The sequence below is a fragment of the Channa argus genome, chromosome 17 (genome assembly GCF_033026475.1).
Source record: "Channa argus isolate prfri chromosome 17, Channa argus male v1.0, whole genome shotgun sequence".
Taxonomy (NCBI): Eukaryota; Metazoa; Chordata; class Actinopteri; order Anabantiformes; family Channidae; genus Channa; species Channa argus.
This window is the reverse complement of record NC_090213.1, coordinates 4,198,318-4,215,315: the sequence shown is the minus strand read 5'-3', so window position 1 is coordinate 4,215,315 and position 16,998 is coordinate 4,198,318. Positions and strand designations below refer to the sequence as shown.

Here is a 16,998-nt window from a genome sequence, read left to right as displayed (position 1 = left end):
CAAAAAACTAACTGCAATAAAGAAAAGCTGAAATTCTTGTTTTGCCACTTTGCCTGAACAACTAAGCCCGGTCAACAGGGAAGAGCAATTATGTGTACAAATACATGCAAGTAAACATTAAGCCATACCTGCATGTTTTAAAACTAATATTTAAATCAACCAATCCTCTCAGTATGTTGTCTGACAAAGCCCTACACTATCACAGTGCGCTTATTCCAAAACTATATAAAGATTCAAGATAAAGACTTAGAGATTCAAGTTTAATCAAATTTATTTAAAAGAAGATTAAAAGAATCATTGTTTTTACATTTTACATTATACAGTCAAATGTCACATGAAGATGCAAAATGAAAACAAACTAATAACTTAAGACTGATTCAAGTTCCTGATTCCGGAGAACCTGGTCATGAAAAAACAAAAAACACGACAAGAGCAGAGCATTCATTACATCCACGAGTGCAATTTCATTCCATGGCAAAGTGGTGTAGTGATCGAAAGAGCTTGGCACTTCGTAGAGCGACGTTGCAGCGAGTCTCGTGGAGGTCCATTAAACATGCCCCTTCATAAAATGGTCCACTTCAATGTGAAGCAGTCATTTGCTGTGTTTTGTTTTCTTATTTATGCAGAAAGGCTCTCTCACCTCTCCTTAAGGAGCCACCAGCTCTACTAACAGAGTGTGTCTGAATTGTCAAGTTCAGTCCCAGTTAAGAGGTTTGAGTTTAAGTGGCAGAATGAACCAGTCTTATTCTCTTGCACCATTATCAGTTCGAAACACAGACCAGATCGGACAGTAGTGGTCATATCCTCGGAGTCCTACATGGACGACTCTCAGGGCAGCTGTGACAGATGAGCCTCTATGGCCTGCAACATGAAGAACAGATTAAACCCGCTGTCGCTAAGGAAACTGCATACATTAAAATTTGTTGCGTTTTTGTTAACATAGTATCATAGTAGAACTCGACGACTAAATCACAGTCAGACACATTTTTTGTAATGATATGGTTATCGTGCACAACACAAGAGTGGGAGCGGTCGCATGTGTCCACCCAAAAATCAACAGACAGCAGGAGGGAAAAAGAAACGCACTAGCACATGCAGAGTCTGGTAAAACAGTTCAAAGTTCAAATATCCATGTGTGACACTGGTTCATTTAAAGGTTTATCAAACTTTCGTTATTTTTTCCCCCCATAACAGGAATATTCAGACATGTAATAAAACAGAATTAAGCACAGTTCATAAACTCTTGTCACCCAAACATGATGCCTTTAATGACCTTTAACAGCTATTGTACCATGAATACATCACTGATAAGTATTATGACTGCATCCTTCCTACCTTGGCCAGTTCTCCTGTAGCTCCTGGAACCAAACATAACACGGTTCCCTCTTTCCACAAGTCCTTCAGCCGCTGCTTCATAACTTCAATATTTCTGCAATAAATATACAGACAATACAATTCATTACAATTGAGGAATCTCATAATATAGAACTACAAATATATTTACACCCCTTCTACATGTTTACAACTTCGGTTCAAAAGGTCTGTGGTAGCTCTCAGTCATCTAGGTCATGGTTAACGCAAAGGGGGGGCTCAGTCACAAATGGTCTTGCTTAAAAGGAACATTTTGGTCATTTTCTAAATGAATCACATTTTCAACAATCTCTATAGACACACTGAAGGACTTGCCTCTACTCGGGCATGATGTATCAGTCTGCGACCTAGATTAGATAATTCAACTGCTTCTGATATTCACGGAACTACACAGAGGTTCAAAGAAGGCGACTACAAATGTAAGTTAGAACTGTTCAGATGACGAATGAAATGTCTTCAAGAACCTCAAGTAAGTCAAGTTGCCACTAGATGCAACCCAACCTTTTAAAAGAAACTCAAAACAACAACATCATGTAAAAGTTATAAATTACATAAGGATATTAATTTGAAAGTGAATATTAGACACAATGCTAGAGCAAGAAGCAAAAACAAATCATTGACAACATACACTACGACACATTTAGTAAAGTTCTAGGTGCTATTTTGAATTTTCCCATGTTGTCTTGATCAGTACAGCATCACCTCTAGAAATCAGTTTTATTCCTCAATACAAAGCAGTGGGAGCAATATAGAATGAGGGTGTAATAAGCAATGTGAACCATTTTTTAATCAATCTAACTAACTTGAAGTTAAATGCCTCACAGTCCTTTGGCAAATGAGTTACTTCTGTTTCAGTAACAAAAAGTACAATGGTTGCTTCTTAAATAAATATAAAAGACACAGGAAAAGAATGGAAGTATGAAAATATCTTTAACTACATTTAAAGTCTTACTGATGTTATGGAAGGACTATTACATTGCTTTAAGCATGTAATGCTCACCTGTCTTCTGAACAACTGTCCTGCAGTTGTTTGTCATTCTTAGAAAGTTCCAGCCACCATTTCCTGATGACAGCTTGAACCCAGTGTAAACCCACCAGTATGTGTCTGTAAAAAGCAGATTCTCAGCTCAGTTCATTAGTTATTAATCAGAAAAGCTGATAGTTTAGATGAGTGGTGCATCATCTGAAAGAGTAAAACAGCTAATCCAATCTCTTTTAACTCTGTATGTTTAGATATAACGTCAAAGAGAGAGATTATAAAATATGAATGCAAGTCCTTTGCGACACTTACTCTTCGTATTTACTGGCAAGAATCACTTTCACTTGGGGCACGAGGTCAATGCAGCAGCCAAGTGACAAACAAGATGCTTCGGTTTGAAGACTGATGAGAGACAACAGAGTGACATTAAGGAAGCTGGTTATTGACAGTGGACACAATATGTTCAAAATTTCATCCATATCAAACATAAGCTTTGTCATGTTCTGTCTTCTTTGTATTATGGAGAAACTACTTCTAGTGTCGACGGTTATTTCACAGTAAATGATCGATTGGCAACAACAGATTTGGGGACTTTTCACTCAAATAAACTGATTTTGGAACTGTTTAACTATGGTCTACATGACAAGACCTCATTCAGATCATTCATGCTCTTAATACACACAGATCACAGTATTAAGCAGCCGTGTCACTGGGCTATAGCTGAAAACAAATGACACTCACTTTTTTGTTAGGACAGGTAAGCAGTCGAGGAAAACTCCTGCATCCTGAATTCTGCAGAAACAGAAACAAGATTAAAGGGAGTCTGCAAACCTTAGATGTTCACAAACATGCAGTAATACAATTATATTTTACCTTACAAGGTAGGCCACAAATTCACAAGCATTTCTTCGCCATAGCGTTAGTGCTACTTTTAGCCGAAGATTCCTCCCAGAAAGGATGTGAGTCATAGCTTCGTGGTCCTTTGATAGCTTTACAGAAAGACCAACAATGTAAAAAGTAAATTTGGTGCTGCAATTTCCATTATTATTATAATATAATATAAAACTTCAGCACATTTCCTAACACCAGAAACAGTTTCAGCTCTGACAGACCTCAGTTAAGTCACTGTACTTAGAGCTGGCCCCTGCCATCTTGGAGGCCTCTGCAGAGTTCAGAGGGAGGCCGCAATTGTCATTGTAGAGATTGCTCCGCACATCATCGGAGCACGCCAGCTCATTTTCCTTGTTGGCCATGCCGGGGTTACAGACACGGCCTACATCTGATGCTTTGCGGTGCAGCTTCAAGCCCACCTCCTCTAATGGACAACCCCTCCTCTTAAAAGACGACGGCTGCTTCGCTTTCCTGGGACTGTGTACGCCGTAATGCACTTGAAATCTGCCAACAGGGGAATCAAGATAAACCAGGTTCAAATCTATCTCAGTTTATAAAATCATTCAATCAAGAGTCACAGTGAAAATATGGAAGGATGCCCAAATGGTCTAGTAATTAAGGGAGACAGATCGTGAGTGATGCTATTTTGGTGAATCCCAAAATGTGGATCAAAGACTCACCTTTCTTTATCTAAATCTTCCTTATTTATAATATCCACCTAAAACAAAAGGATAGGGGATGAGGCCACTACTACAAAGTCTAATACTACAATATCACTCAACTAAAGTTGACATCGACTAGACTTTTTACACAGTCAGTCATTGCTGGTAAGTTTGGAGCCCATACCTGCTTCATGTTCTTTTCAGCAGCAGGATGCAAACAGGATCGTAGAAAGCCATTGGAGTTATTCTGGTTGACCGTAAAGACGTTCCGTTGCCAGACATGCTTACCAGCTGCCATAATAAGGGAAACTGTGGGACAAACAATCGGGGGACAACAGGTCTGACAATCGGTTACAAAGATCTCGGCTCCTAAAGAAGTCGAGTCCCCTGTCGCGTCTTTGACATACATGCACCGCTTGGCTCGATAAGTACAGCATGTGATACCAGGTGCAACAGTGAGCTTCACAGAGACTAAAATAAAACATTCAAATGAGAAACAGAACACGCACCGCCGAAAACGCTACATTTTAATGACCAAGGCGTTGGCTGCTGCGCTATAACGTTAGGAGCCACATAACCTGAGCTACTTGAGGTGCAAGTTAAAACTCTAACACCGGGTTTTCTGCCGTGTTAGAAGTGATCCATGTATGGAGGAGTGCAGCTTAGTATTTCATGATGTGACTTAGCCTAACTAGCTAAAAGTTAGTTAGCCCGAGGTCCTGCAGTAGCTGCAATTAGCCTTAGGCTCAGGGTTAGCGTTAGCTCGTAGCTCCAACGCTACAAACACACGTAGCTGGGCCGCTGATGGACTACAGCTACCTAGTTAGCTTTCCACCTCGGGGGACATATGGCTTCATTAATGGCAGTTCGGTGGCTGTTTTTTTACAATTTAAACACTAAATCCAAATACCAACCGATTCATCGTGCGTCGTGCGTTGAGGTCTACTCAGACACGTAAATCCAAGACGTGGAACAACGGTGAACTTGAGCGCAACTTCTCTGTGTACAGAGTCGAGTTCCAACCATTCAAACGAATACACCGCCGGCGTTTGAGGATTGTGGGATTGATCTTGGCAAAGACAAGCTGCAGTTCTAGCGACGACTGCTGGACGTTTACTGCGTTTAAACTAGCGCGGCGCCACAGCGCCACGCTGTGCCCGGTGGTCCTCACTGCAGGGAGGCGCGCTACACGTAACGGTTTACTCCGAGGCGGCGGGGGGACACAAACACAATTGTGGAGGTGGACTTACTTGTGTCCGGTGGTCCAACAATTATCCATAAACCTCATCATAAAAAACTGAACATTTGCTGAATTCCACGTCCCACAATGGAGCTGATGACAACATAATTCCACAGAACAGGAGAAGACGCTGCATCCCTCTCCGGCTCCACCTACTTCGTTTCCTTGACAACCGGTTAGGCAACGTCAGTCCCAATATTCAAAAAACTGCTGAAACCGGAACTTTTCCTCACCTTCCAATGCACTTAAATGTGTTTTTTTTAAAAAGACTTCCTTTAAAAAAACAACAACACACTTTTCTGATAGGACTTCGCTTTAATGTTTTCTTGTAAGTCGCTTTGGATAAAAGCATCTGCTAAATGTAAATGTAAATACACTAGCAATTACAAAAATTACAAAAATAACTAATAAACATCATGACCAGTCTCCTATGGTCTTCTCTCTTCTTTCTACTTGTGCCAGAACACAAGAACAACAGTTGACACACCGTAGGAGAACAGGCACTGTCTCATTCTGTTTCTTGGAGGAGACCTTAGTTATGAGTCTATCAAGCCTGTTAGTCTTAGTATTGAGGCGAACCTGGGGGACTAGGCCATGTCTGTCTTTTATTGCCCATCACCCACGGGTTTCGGGTGCTGACTCATCAACAATCAACACAATTTTTGCCGCCTTTGGAGCTCAAGCACATATTCCTTAGTAAAACGTTTCCAAAAGAGGTCTGCCACATACTGGACTTGTCTCCATTTTTGGCAGGCAAAGAGATCCTCTTTCTGGAAAATTCCTATAGTTATTGTCTGACTGTTTAGGATGGCTTCACCTTCACAGAGTAATGTCTGCAGTATCTTGATGGTATAACAAATTAAACGCTTCCATGGTGAGAGCCAGATAGAGGATTTAACATCCACTTGATGCCACACTGGATCAGCATATTTTCTATATTCAACATCAAAATCAAGTAAAAGTGTACAACTACCTGCCTAAGCAGATGGTCCACTGGTCCAAATGTCCTTGGACAACGGACTGAGGCCCAAAATACGTTGAACCAATAGTTATATTTTTTGATCGTCTGTAAATCTGAGTTTTTCAAGGTTTGTAAAAAGATTTTGTCCAAAACTAACACTCAAAAGAGAACAACCCTTCTGCAATTATGAAAATAATGAAAATTGCAGCATCTGCAATTACAGATTGGGATTCAGATGTGTGTTTAATAATCAATTCAAACAAAAGGGAAAAAAGAAAGAAAGAAAAGAACATTGTGCTGAACCAAAGTTGCCTTGTTTTAATCAAATCAAAATTATGTAACCAGGTACCTTCATGTTTTTTCTCCTTTAAAAACTCTTGAAATAAAAGTAGCTATGGCACAAAGCACGAGCAGTTTCTCACTTCTCACCTTTGATGCAAACCAAAGTGGTTCCTGTGTTTAGATCCTTCTAAACAAGAGACTGCAGGGAAACTCTACTGCACGCACAGTATGGTAAGGTGCACTTTTCATATGTAAAGGCTTGGTGTCCTCCAGGAGGAACTGAAGTGCTGCTGATGAGAGGGGAGACTGGACTACTCACTGCTAAGTGGCTGAAAATAGATGGAATTATAAAATTACAATCAGGTTTAGATTAAAGAAGGCCTGACAGCAGCCAAACACCTGAACGCACGTCTTACTTACTTATTGTGACACACACACATTTTCCATATGAGCCATCCACCTTATTTGTGGCTGACAATTGAATGATCCAGTCCTTTGGTGAAAATACGGCACCTTGAGCAATGTTCCTTTAAAAAAGGGGAAACAAAAACAAGTTACACAACAGCTTAAAGAAGGAGCCAAGAAACAAATGTTTTCCTGCTTCAGCCTCTCACCTCTGTTGTGGTCTTATTTTAAAATACAATATAATAATACGCAAGACATAAAGTAGCCGATAAAATGCAGGTTGTTATGTACCTACATTGTGCAGCGTACTCTTTGTGTATTGGTCTGTGCCATATTGTACTTGTAGTATTAGCTCATGATAAAAACTCCCCAAAGTGGACAGACATTCCTGAGCTTTATCTGTAACAGACACAGTATTTCTCTCTGTTCGCAGGTGCGGTCTCACTACTCCAGCTTTCGATAAAGTGGTTCCACGCGAACACGTGACACACATCTGCATGTCATTCTCGTTTTTAAAATCACACGATCTCAAAAAACAAACAAAAAAAAAGGACAAATGAATTTTGCTTGAAAACAAGTTTTCCTTTTGAACGTGATTTTATTTGTTTAACTTGGGCCGAGTTGTTATTCTGCACAGAGTTTATGGTCATTGAGTTCTGATCAGGTTTATGATTGTGTCTGAGCAATGAGTTAGTTCTGTCTGCTTTAGGCTGTATAGAAATATTAATACAGGTGCATTTGTTGCATGTAGACTCCTGACAAGACTCATCTAATCACTAATTCGTTTACAAAAATTACATTAACCAGTGATTTTCTAAATTAACTGGACTTTTTTTTTAAATCCACATACAGAAACTAAAACCAAGAATTAACTGTCTCTACTCACTGTTAGTTTGTTCGCCTGCGTCGCAAACCTCTGAACATGTTTCCTTATTCCAAAGCCCTTTGTAGTGAAGTTTTTAAAAAGATGCTGCACCACATTGCTACAGCTTTTAACAACATGTCTCACGGTGGAGTGGTGTGTCTGGCTGAGGTCCGAAGTGGACTGGTGCTCAAACTTAGCATTATCTTACGTCACACATTGTAGCTTTAAGATAGGGTTACACACATACATTGTTTCTTACACCTTTTTGTTATATAAGCATTTTATTCATTCTTGCCAAGTGTTAAATGGGGAAAAACAAGCTCAGTGTGTCAGTATATGTCTGCATGGTAACATTAGCTTTAAATGACCAGTAAAAACTTAGCTTACCGGGAAGAAGCTAACCTAACTCTCTCTGTTTAATTACGTGAAAGTTTAAAAAGTACAATGGGCCCTTTTTTAATTGTGTAAGGCCTTTTTTTAAAAATGAGAACAGTTGAGTCTTTTAAAAGAACTTGAGAGTTGTCTGTAGGCATATTTTGTGTGGAGCAGATGTTTCCAGTTTACTAAGCTCAGCATCTGTTGGCTCTGCCATCATATTTACCATAATTTATTAAGCAGCAGTGGCACAGTTGGTAGAGTGGCGGTCTACTGACCATAGGGTCGGAGGTTCGTGCCCTGCTATTCCCAACCACTCGTCGAAGTGTCCCTGGGCAAGACACTGAACCCCCAACAGCCCGTTCCCAATCCCAACCCCAGCTGCACAGCGCCGATACCAAGATCGGTAGAAATTGGGGAGGGAAGGGAAAACTGTGCCAAATCAACAGGCGGACAAATGATCCGCTGTGGCGACCCTGAACTCAGGGAATAAGCCGACAGTATTAAAATAATAATAATAATAATTAAGAAATATTATCAGAAATATTCTCTTTCTACAGTATATAGATAGATAGATAGATGCAGATATTCCAAAGATACTGATTTCTGTTTTATTAGGTTAAAGTTACACTAATGCAGCAGTGACATTACATAGAGGAAACAAAATCAAATCATTAAGAAAAAAACAACTGCTTTTACCAAATTGTTAGGTTGTTTGAACTTGCCTTCTATGGCTTTAGTTTAGGGTGTAAATGTACATTAATGCTTTTAAACTCTCCTCTGACTCCCTCATATCAAAATATGTATTTGCTTTTAGCTAAAATAAAGTCCTCTAGATGACATCACCTGAAGGGTCATTCAGACGATGTCCACTGGAGGAGCTCAGGAAAAGCATGTTGACCACAATTGCAAACTCCATAGTATGTGTAGTATATGCAGCTGTGTGCAGGCCCATGTACACAGTGTAATGTCACATTAATGTAACTGCACATTCAGCAGAGGGTTTGGGGTAGACTCCGGGGGTCACGTGTCCCAGCCAGGCAGCTATGAACGTACCTGCTTTAAGTCCACCTTCTCCTGAATGAAAGCGTTACCTTGTTCCCAATGACATGCATCGCTTCCTCGTCATTGCCCATGCAGTTTGAAGACATAACAGTACGAGCGACACGATGACGCAATGTGAACTGAAGGTTCCTCCAAGTGATGTCATCCACAGGCATTTCTCAGCTAGACTTAGAGACATATTTAAATGTGTAGAAGTCAAAAGGGAGTTTAATACCGTTTATTTATATGTACTACCCAACTAAAACCAAAAGAAGCAAATTAAAAATGAGTGAAGGCGGCTTTTTAAGTGGTTACAAGGCCGTCTTCCCTAAAAGTCGGAGCTTCCCATCATCCGCAATTCTGCACTGTTTCTTTCAAGGAAAGAAAATCTCCAGGCAAGTGGCAGGTTCACTGAAACCCTAACTAACCAATGTAAATGCCAAAAAATACAAAGCCATTTTGAGTGACATGTTGGGTTGCCATCATCATCACTTTATGGTGGTGGAGTATTCTCAGGATGATATTGTCTGTACAGGATGTGAGTGGTTATTGAAAGGGTGGATGAAAATGTAAACGACGCTGTCAACGCTTAGTGCAGTTCTAGGGGGGGAAAGTTGTGCAATTAGAAAAAAAGTCAGCCTTTTCTCCAGATGATAAATTAGTTTTAACTAACAGAATTCAGGCCAAGGCATTTTGAGTCCAAAGCCCTATTAAATACTATAATGGTTGTCTCCTTTATTTTGGCAGCTACCTGACAGCACCTTAATTCATGATTGTAGATATTTCTTTCTTCAGACAGCCACAAAAATGAAAATGTCTGACAGTTGTTTCTGTTTGTCATGTTCAGGAATCAGAGTGCAGTTGCACGTACCAACCCAAACATACCAATTCTTGGAGATACAAATGAAAATAAACCCAAATCAATGTGCTATTGCTGTACAGTTTATGAAAACCATCCAAACAAAATGTTCCATTCATTAGATGGAAGCACAGTTAGATTTTGGTACATTTTTGATAAATTTGTTGTTGCACTGCGGTAATCTAAAAAATATCACATTTTGGCCACCACTAAATGCTAAACATATTTGAAGCAACTCTGCTTTCACAGGCATGTAACTAAATATTATGAGTCCAGGATCAAGCCCAGTCTGGAGTTAGAAGACACATAAAGAACATCCTGGGGGAAAGTAGGACAGATGAAATACACCTAAAACCTTCTAGATATTCAATAAATGCCTTTTAAAGAATTTAGTAAAAAAAGGAAAGATATAACGTATTTGGACAGTACTGAGCTATACTGGGTCCCTAAAGTCCAAAGACATGTACAACTCGCCGATCAGCTGGAAAATAATACTATCTTTAGGATTTAATTTTGTGGTGGACAGGGTGCAGCCGCCTAAACAACACGCTGTGACTGTTTATGTGCTGTGACTACATGTTTCCTAAGGTGACTCCAGTGTAGCACTACATTATAACCACTAGATGGTATGAATGTTATGGCTGATGTGGCCTAATACTAAGGACAAGTACTTAATTAAGCAATTCTACTTTTTCTCAAATAGAAGTGATGGGAAAGTGGCTTAGCAACATGTTAATAAATGCTCACTTTATAAGCCCCGAAGGCTTGAAGGACTATAACAGGAATAGAATTTACACAGACCAAACCGATTGTGTTCATGTGTTTATGCATGTTGTCTACATGATTTTGTAGGCACTAACACACAGACGCTCGCTGATGTAAAAATATGTAGACATACATTTATACATGACACTAAGATGAAACAAAGTACTGTGAGAAAACCTACATGTAGGCAAAGCAAAACCATTTAGAACTTCAAATATTACTAAATGATGACTCAAAACATGTGAACGTTACATTGTTTTGTTGGTTTGCATTAGATGTACAGGCGTTAATGATATTGTGGTTCTGTCACATCGTGTTGCAGTCGGGAGCATGTTAAGTATTATTAGCAGTATACAGATGTTTTAGCCTAAAACTGAGGCAGATTTAATTATTGTAACTGAGTAATGTAATTGAAGTCTAACCCTCAGCAAGTTAGAATGTCATACTTCTATACTTCAAATAATACAAATGTTGTGTACAAGCAAAATACAATTTTGTTCAAGTTAATGTTAAAGTTTATTTCTTTGCAGATAAAAATATTGGTCACGCTCTGTGGTTATTTATGCATCCATCCAGGTTATGAAAAAGAATGCAGGCCCAATGTGCCTGTGCAGTTCTCAAAAAAATTTTGAAAAGTTTTATAACAAATTTCAGAGATGCTGCCAAAAATGTACCAACTAATTGGGTGATTTATTTCTTTGCTAATAACTTCAAAATCTGTTAATTTAAATGTAATGTTTAGAATGCGCAGCATTTGATGTGCTGACACTGATTATTTATCAGCTCACAACATTAGTTTGACAAACCACATATTGTGCTCATTCCAGTCCCCTGGGCCTTTCTGTAAACACTGTCTCTAAAAACCTGCTCGAGATAAACACGGAGAGCTAAATCTGATTTTCTATGACAAATGCAACCACCCACACAGTCAGTAAGCACATTAGGAGATTTACATTTGCAAGGAAGGATTGTTGTGACAAGTTATCCTCAAGAACAGAGTCTTTGTTAGTCTGCAGGCCTTAAACTTTTAAGCTGGAATTTCTCCGAGGTGCAGCAAAATTCCCCTCATAACATTAAAGGCTAAGAGTCTCTTAGCAGGATGTGATTATTGCTAAGGAGCTGTATGACCTTTATCGGTGGAATAAGGTTTTGTTTGCAATGAAACTTGAGGAGGCTGGTGGATCAGTGGTAGCGCATTGGGCCACAGGTTTGAATTCCACCCCACCAGGTGTGGCCCCACCCAGCAACCAAGGGCTACCCTGGTGCCGGGTTCAGGCCCCAAATCGACGTGTTGAACACCTTCCGCCATGGTGACCCCCGAAGGGACCAGCCGAAAGCCGTTTGGCCAGATCTTTGTCCAAGCTAATGGACAAAATTCAATTCGAGAATTTGGGGGATAGTGCAGCGCTCAGCGGATCTGCAAGATAAATCAAGGATGTAACGCGCTTAATAACAAGTCATGCATCCATTATCTCCACCCCTATTTTTCTTGAGGGTCACTGGGTTGGGTGCTGGAGCCAATCCATCCATCACTGGATGAGAGGCGAGGTACCAGCTGGACAGATCTCCAGTCTATCAAAGGGCTGACAAACATTCATGTTCAGAAGGCCCATAGACTCCAGAGGAAATCCATGCAGACTCACGACCTTGTAGCTGCGGAGCAACACAGCAACAGAACATTTCAGATTTTATAATTTTGTTTTAAATAAATGCCTATTAAATAGTCAGATTGGAAATCATTGGTTTTAATTGCAATTAGCTTAAATGAAGAAGCACCCAGCCAAACAGTTAAGGGGCAGCTCTGGTCTGATTTCATCAGGGAGCCTTCGCTGCACCTTGTGCCCCATCTCTCCTGTCCGCTCTCCACTGTGGCAATGGTTAATGATGATCCTCTGATCAACACCAGGAGGTGGATCTTTGTGGCTTGGAGTTATGTGTAAATAACACCACCAACAACTGCATTTAGTTTCTAATGTAATTTGTAATAATGAGTCATTGGCTATATGGTGGGTCTGTGAGGGTCTGAAGTCAACATAAAGCACCTCACAATTCATGTTAACGAGGCACAGAACTCTTTCCATGGGGGGGGGGGGGTCAACACCTAACAGGCAAACTAATCTTTTTCCTGATCCCTCCTCATCAACTGCTTCTTAAAAATCCCTCAGATCAGGGGGGTGAAAACAACTCTGGCCTGTTGCCCTTTAAAAAGCCCAAAATCCAAACCAGTCTTATGCTTATTTCATGCTTTACAGACTAACCTCCCTGTTGCTGTTAAATTTTTATTCAGGCTGAAGTCCTGATTTATTTGAGCCTCCCGCGCACGGGGGAGCACACTGGGATGAGTGGCACATCCCTCGTGTTGCACTGTGTCAGGACATCCAGATCTCCATGTAGGTGGCCTTTTACAGCAAACAGATGCTGGAAGCATGCACAATGTGATCCTTTGAGAGCTCGTTCCAACACGAGATGGCAGTGTGTGTCTGTTGCTGCTAGACATCGGCTTTGGCGTCTAGACAGAAGCCTTTGTAGCCAGCAGCTGTTGGATCCAGGTCTTTATGCCACAGTGGATGGTCTCCTAAAGATTTTCTACTCAGCAGTAAGGCTGCCAGTGTCTATATCATGAAGAAGCTACAAGACTTATACAAAGACAATCACACAGTGCACAGAGTCAAACATTAGCCAGGTTTAGAGGACAAGGTGGTCGGTCACAGGCCCTGGTGTTTCTTCACAGGCTTTAAACATTACTTTTCTGGCAAGATGGACACGGTAAAATGTGTTTGGTCATTCATTTTGCTGCTTCATGGTACGAGACGCAATCTAATGTGAATACTGGTAAAACCGGCACGAGGGCCGTTTGAGTTCCGCTGCAGGCTGACGTTTGTGCGAGCTATGTGAGGAATTTCATGATACCCAAGACTCAATGTCGGGCAGAGATAAGGGCAGGGAAATCCGCTTAAATGAGCTACAGGTGGTGCATGTGGTTGTCAGTGTGATGCTGAATGTGTAGCAGGTATCAAACAGCAGCAGGTGGTAACGATGGTCTGACATATTAAACACGAGTCACAGCTGTTTGCTTCAGTATTTTGCAGTTAAACTTAAAGCTGTTATACAGCGTATAAAACAGAAAGCAGATCAAAATGTGTAATGAGAAAGGTGTAACAAACCCAAATCTCCAGGGAATCGGCCTCAGATTCTGCAGAACATTGGAGCAACTCACAGTTGTTTACCTGGTTTTACAGCCTGTACGACTGAAGCAGCTTCAGTCTCGATGCTCTCATCATCCAAGGTAAAAAGCTAAAAAAAAAACAAAAAAGAAGTGCACCACAAGTCTTTTTAACAAGTTAACCATGTCAGCTTGAAAAAAACATGTTAATATTGTATTATCAGCTGGATGAGTTGCTGCCAAGTCCTGAAAAAGAAATTTAGTTTTGTGCAGGTTTAATATATTTGGCAGATGGAAAGTGCTGGCAAACAGTGTGCCGAACCTTTTCAGTCGAAATGTGGTGTTATTAGTTTCCATTGTTCACCACATTTTTGGCAAACCTTGTACAAACAGACTAAGAGCCCATCAAACACTGGAAAGGTGCGACCTCTCGGATGAGTATGTGTGCTTTTCTCAGAATTTGGAAGAGCAAGAAGCCATTAATGGGGCATGCATGAAATGTGCGGGAGGGTGCGGATCTCTTTCATTATTATTTACAATCAGGACAAAGGGCAAAGTTTTCAGTAATTCAATTACACCACGGCACAAAGTCGACACGAGAGCAGCTCGAGACGAGCGATAACTCAAGAGACAGACACGCTCGTTCTCACTAATCCCCAATCTCAGTTGCACACTGCACATTTGACTTTTGACCCTGGGGCTGTCATTCAAGGCTCCTTCACTTTGAAATGTTCCACGTTCCATAATTTTACTTTGACTGCACTGCTTATTATTCTATGATAATAAAAACGCCTACATAAGTCACAATAACCCTTTGAATTCAGGATGTAAAACCCAGGCCTGGCAAGTAAAAATACACTTGTGTACCTTCACGGCATATGCACAGACCTAATGATGATAAAGTGCTCTCACACTGAAGGCTGCAAACCACATTACTTTGCATGTATGGAACATATGGTTGCTCTTTATGTGTTTTTAGCCAAAGATTTATCGACTGACTTTGTTAAATGTATGTCTTGGCTTTTGGTCTTTAAAGAAACAAGCATGGAGCATGTAATTGACAGGAAATAGATGCATCTACTAAAAGCGCACCTCTCACAAGGGAGCATTGGTCAAGGGAACCAAAGTGTGCATGCAGTTTGTAAAGGAAATAAACAGTTTTTTAAAAAACATATTAATCCTGGAATATTTTTATAGCACTAGTCACTGGTTTTATTGGTTCCAATCACACATTCCAACTTCCACAATACATTTTTAGATTTATATAAAAAGAATAGAATAAGAACTGTAACCATCATTTTTTTTTTTCAGTGCTGCTGGTAACTGCTCTGCAGTATTGGAGAGTAATAACGCAAAGCAGAGTTCGCCGAGGCTTGATTCAGTATGAACACGTGATTGGTGTGGACGGTGCACACGTACCTGCAAAGGAGCTCGGCACTGTGCTGGAGGCATGTTTCAGTCCTAAGCCGCCTGTTTGTGTATCTGCACCATCGGAACCCACAGGCCAAGAGGAGTCACGCAAGGGTGGCACCATACAAGAGGGGAGCTGTCCCTTACCCAGCACCCACAGATTAACGGAATATTTTACACTAAATGTTACTAGCACCCCTGAAAGACTGACTTGCATCACTGACTACACTAAACAGTCTTTAATTTTAAAATAGGGACAGGAAGTAAGTCTTAGGCAGTGTGACACTGACCGTTATTGTTGCTTTGCCAGTCGGGATTTTCCTCTTTTTGAATGCGGCTTTGGAGGATCATGGAATGCTGATGTATGAGCTCATGCAGCTCGTGCATTAAAACACAAACAACAACTGTATAAAGAAGCAAAAGCACGAGCAGAGTTGTGTCTGTCAACTGAAATATACTTTATATGACAAGTACTGAGGATTAGGACAAAACAAACTACTGGGCTACTGGTCCTGTGCACATGAGACGACTGCACCAACTTTCAACTAAAGTTTACATTTCTGTTTTTTAAGAGAATCCTTAAAAACAATTGCTTGTTACAGTTAAAGGACCCACTAGTCATCACAAGTTCACACAAATACACTTGGAAACTGTTTATGATTGTACATTTACTTTATCGTTTCTGCGTAACAAAACACGATGTCGACCATGTGCAGCCGGTCGATGTTCAGTGAGAGCAGGCAGGTAAAAGCAGTGAAAAAAGATTCCTGTTTAGGGAGGTCAAGACGTTTAAAGCCGAGTCTGTAACCGTCAGAGGTCTCACCTCCGTGAAACACAACACTCCCCCACATGTGCTTTTAGTCTGTGTGTGTTTCACAAAACTGTTTGAGAAAGTTTCCATTTGGCTACTTTCTAGGTATCTCCCCCCCTCCACTGGTGGTACGTGCCTTCCCTGACAGCTCCGCCAAGCCTGGAGGGAGCTTCACTTTCCATCTTCAGGTGCTAATCTCTTTGGCTGAGTTTAGCCTGAAACTGCACTGATGTCGGAGCCAGGGGGAGGCTGATATACTGCCCTTTGGGTCAGCAACTATTCAGTCCACCTCTCAACCTGATGGAAACTCACTGCACAACACAAAAAAACACACGTTTTATTGTTATATTTGTGGGTCCGTGGAACAGCCTCAGAAATGCTTTATACCTTCAAGATGGTGATGTTACATACATTTCTTTTCAAACATACAGTAGTAGTGAAACCTTAAAACCCAAATCCCAGCTCTAGCTTTCCTTCTTACTTCATCGATGTGGTGGAAAGATCAGGGTCTCTCATTCCTTAAGGCCAATTCATCCATTTTTCGATGTTAATTTGGTGGCTGCATCCTTTAATAGCTGCATTTAAAGAGCAGTTGTGTCACATTGTTGCAACAAAGTTTCATTTTGAAGGCTCCTTTAAATGCAGCCAACATAATTTCAGGTTTATGTTCTTTTTTTGGGCTCTCCCAAAGTAGACCAGCTTGCAGAGGCCTTCAGGTGAGTCAATCAGAGCTGAAAGCCCTGGATGTAATCTGGGAGTGGGCTTGCAGACCCCAAACACAGGTCCATTTACAGATGGTCAACATTCATACTGTATGTAGGATTGTTGTGAACATTTTGGTGCCGGGTACCAGAAAAAGTCTTTAAAGCCTCTGGAAATTCTCGTGACACTTTCATTTTTATCACAAAAGTGAAG

At 40.7% G+C, this 16,998-nt stretch overlaps 1 protein-coding gene across 2 annotated transcripts; it reads right to left on the bottom strand.

The window, feature by feature from the left end:
* Window positions 1–253: 253 nt before the first annotated feature.
* katnbl1 (katanin p80 subunit B-like 1) lies at window positions 254–5,281 on the bottom strand. 2 transcript variants are annotated; one of them, XM_067482912.1, is made up of 10 exons: window positions 5,154–5,281; window positions 4,088–4,212; window positions 3,922–3,959; window positions 3,463–3,745; window positions 3,224–3,339; window positions 3,092–3,142; window positions 2,663–2,752; window positions 2,372–2,476; window positions 1,336–1,429; window positions 254–861 (listed from the first exon to the last, which is right to left on the bottom strand). In XM_067482912.1, exons 2-10 carry the CDS (start codon window positions 4,199–4,201, stop codon window positions 829–831), a joined length of 924 nt encoding a protein of 307 aa, XP_067339013.1. In that variant the 5' UTR covers window positions 4,202–4,212; window positions 5,154–5,281; the 3' UTR covers window positions 254–828. The 2 variants fall into 2 exon arrangements, with proteins under 2 accessions (XP_067339013.1, XP_067339012.1); XM_067482911.1 differs by lacking the exon at window positions 5,154–5,281 and adding an exon at window positions 4,818–5,002.
* Between the last annotated feature and the right edge of the window lie 11,717 nt (window positions 5,282–16,998).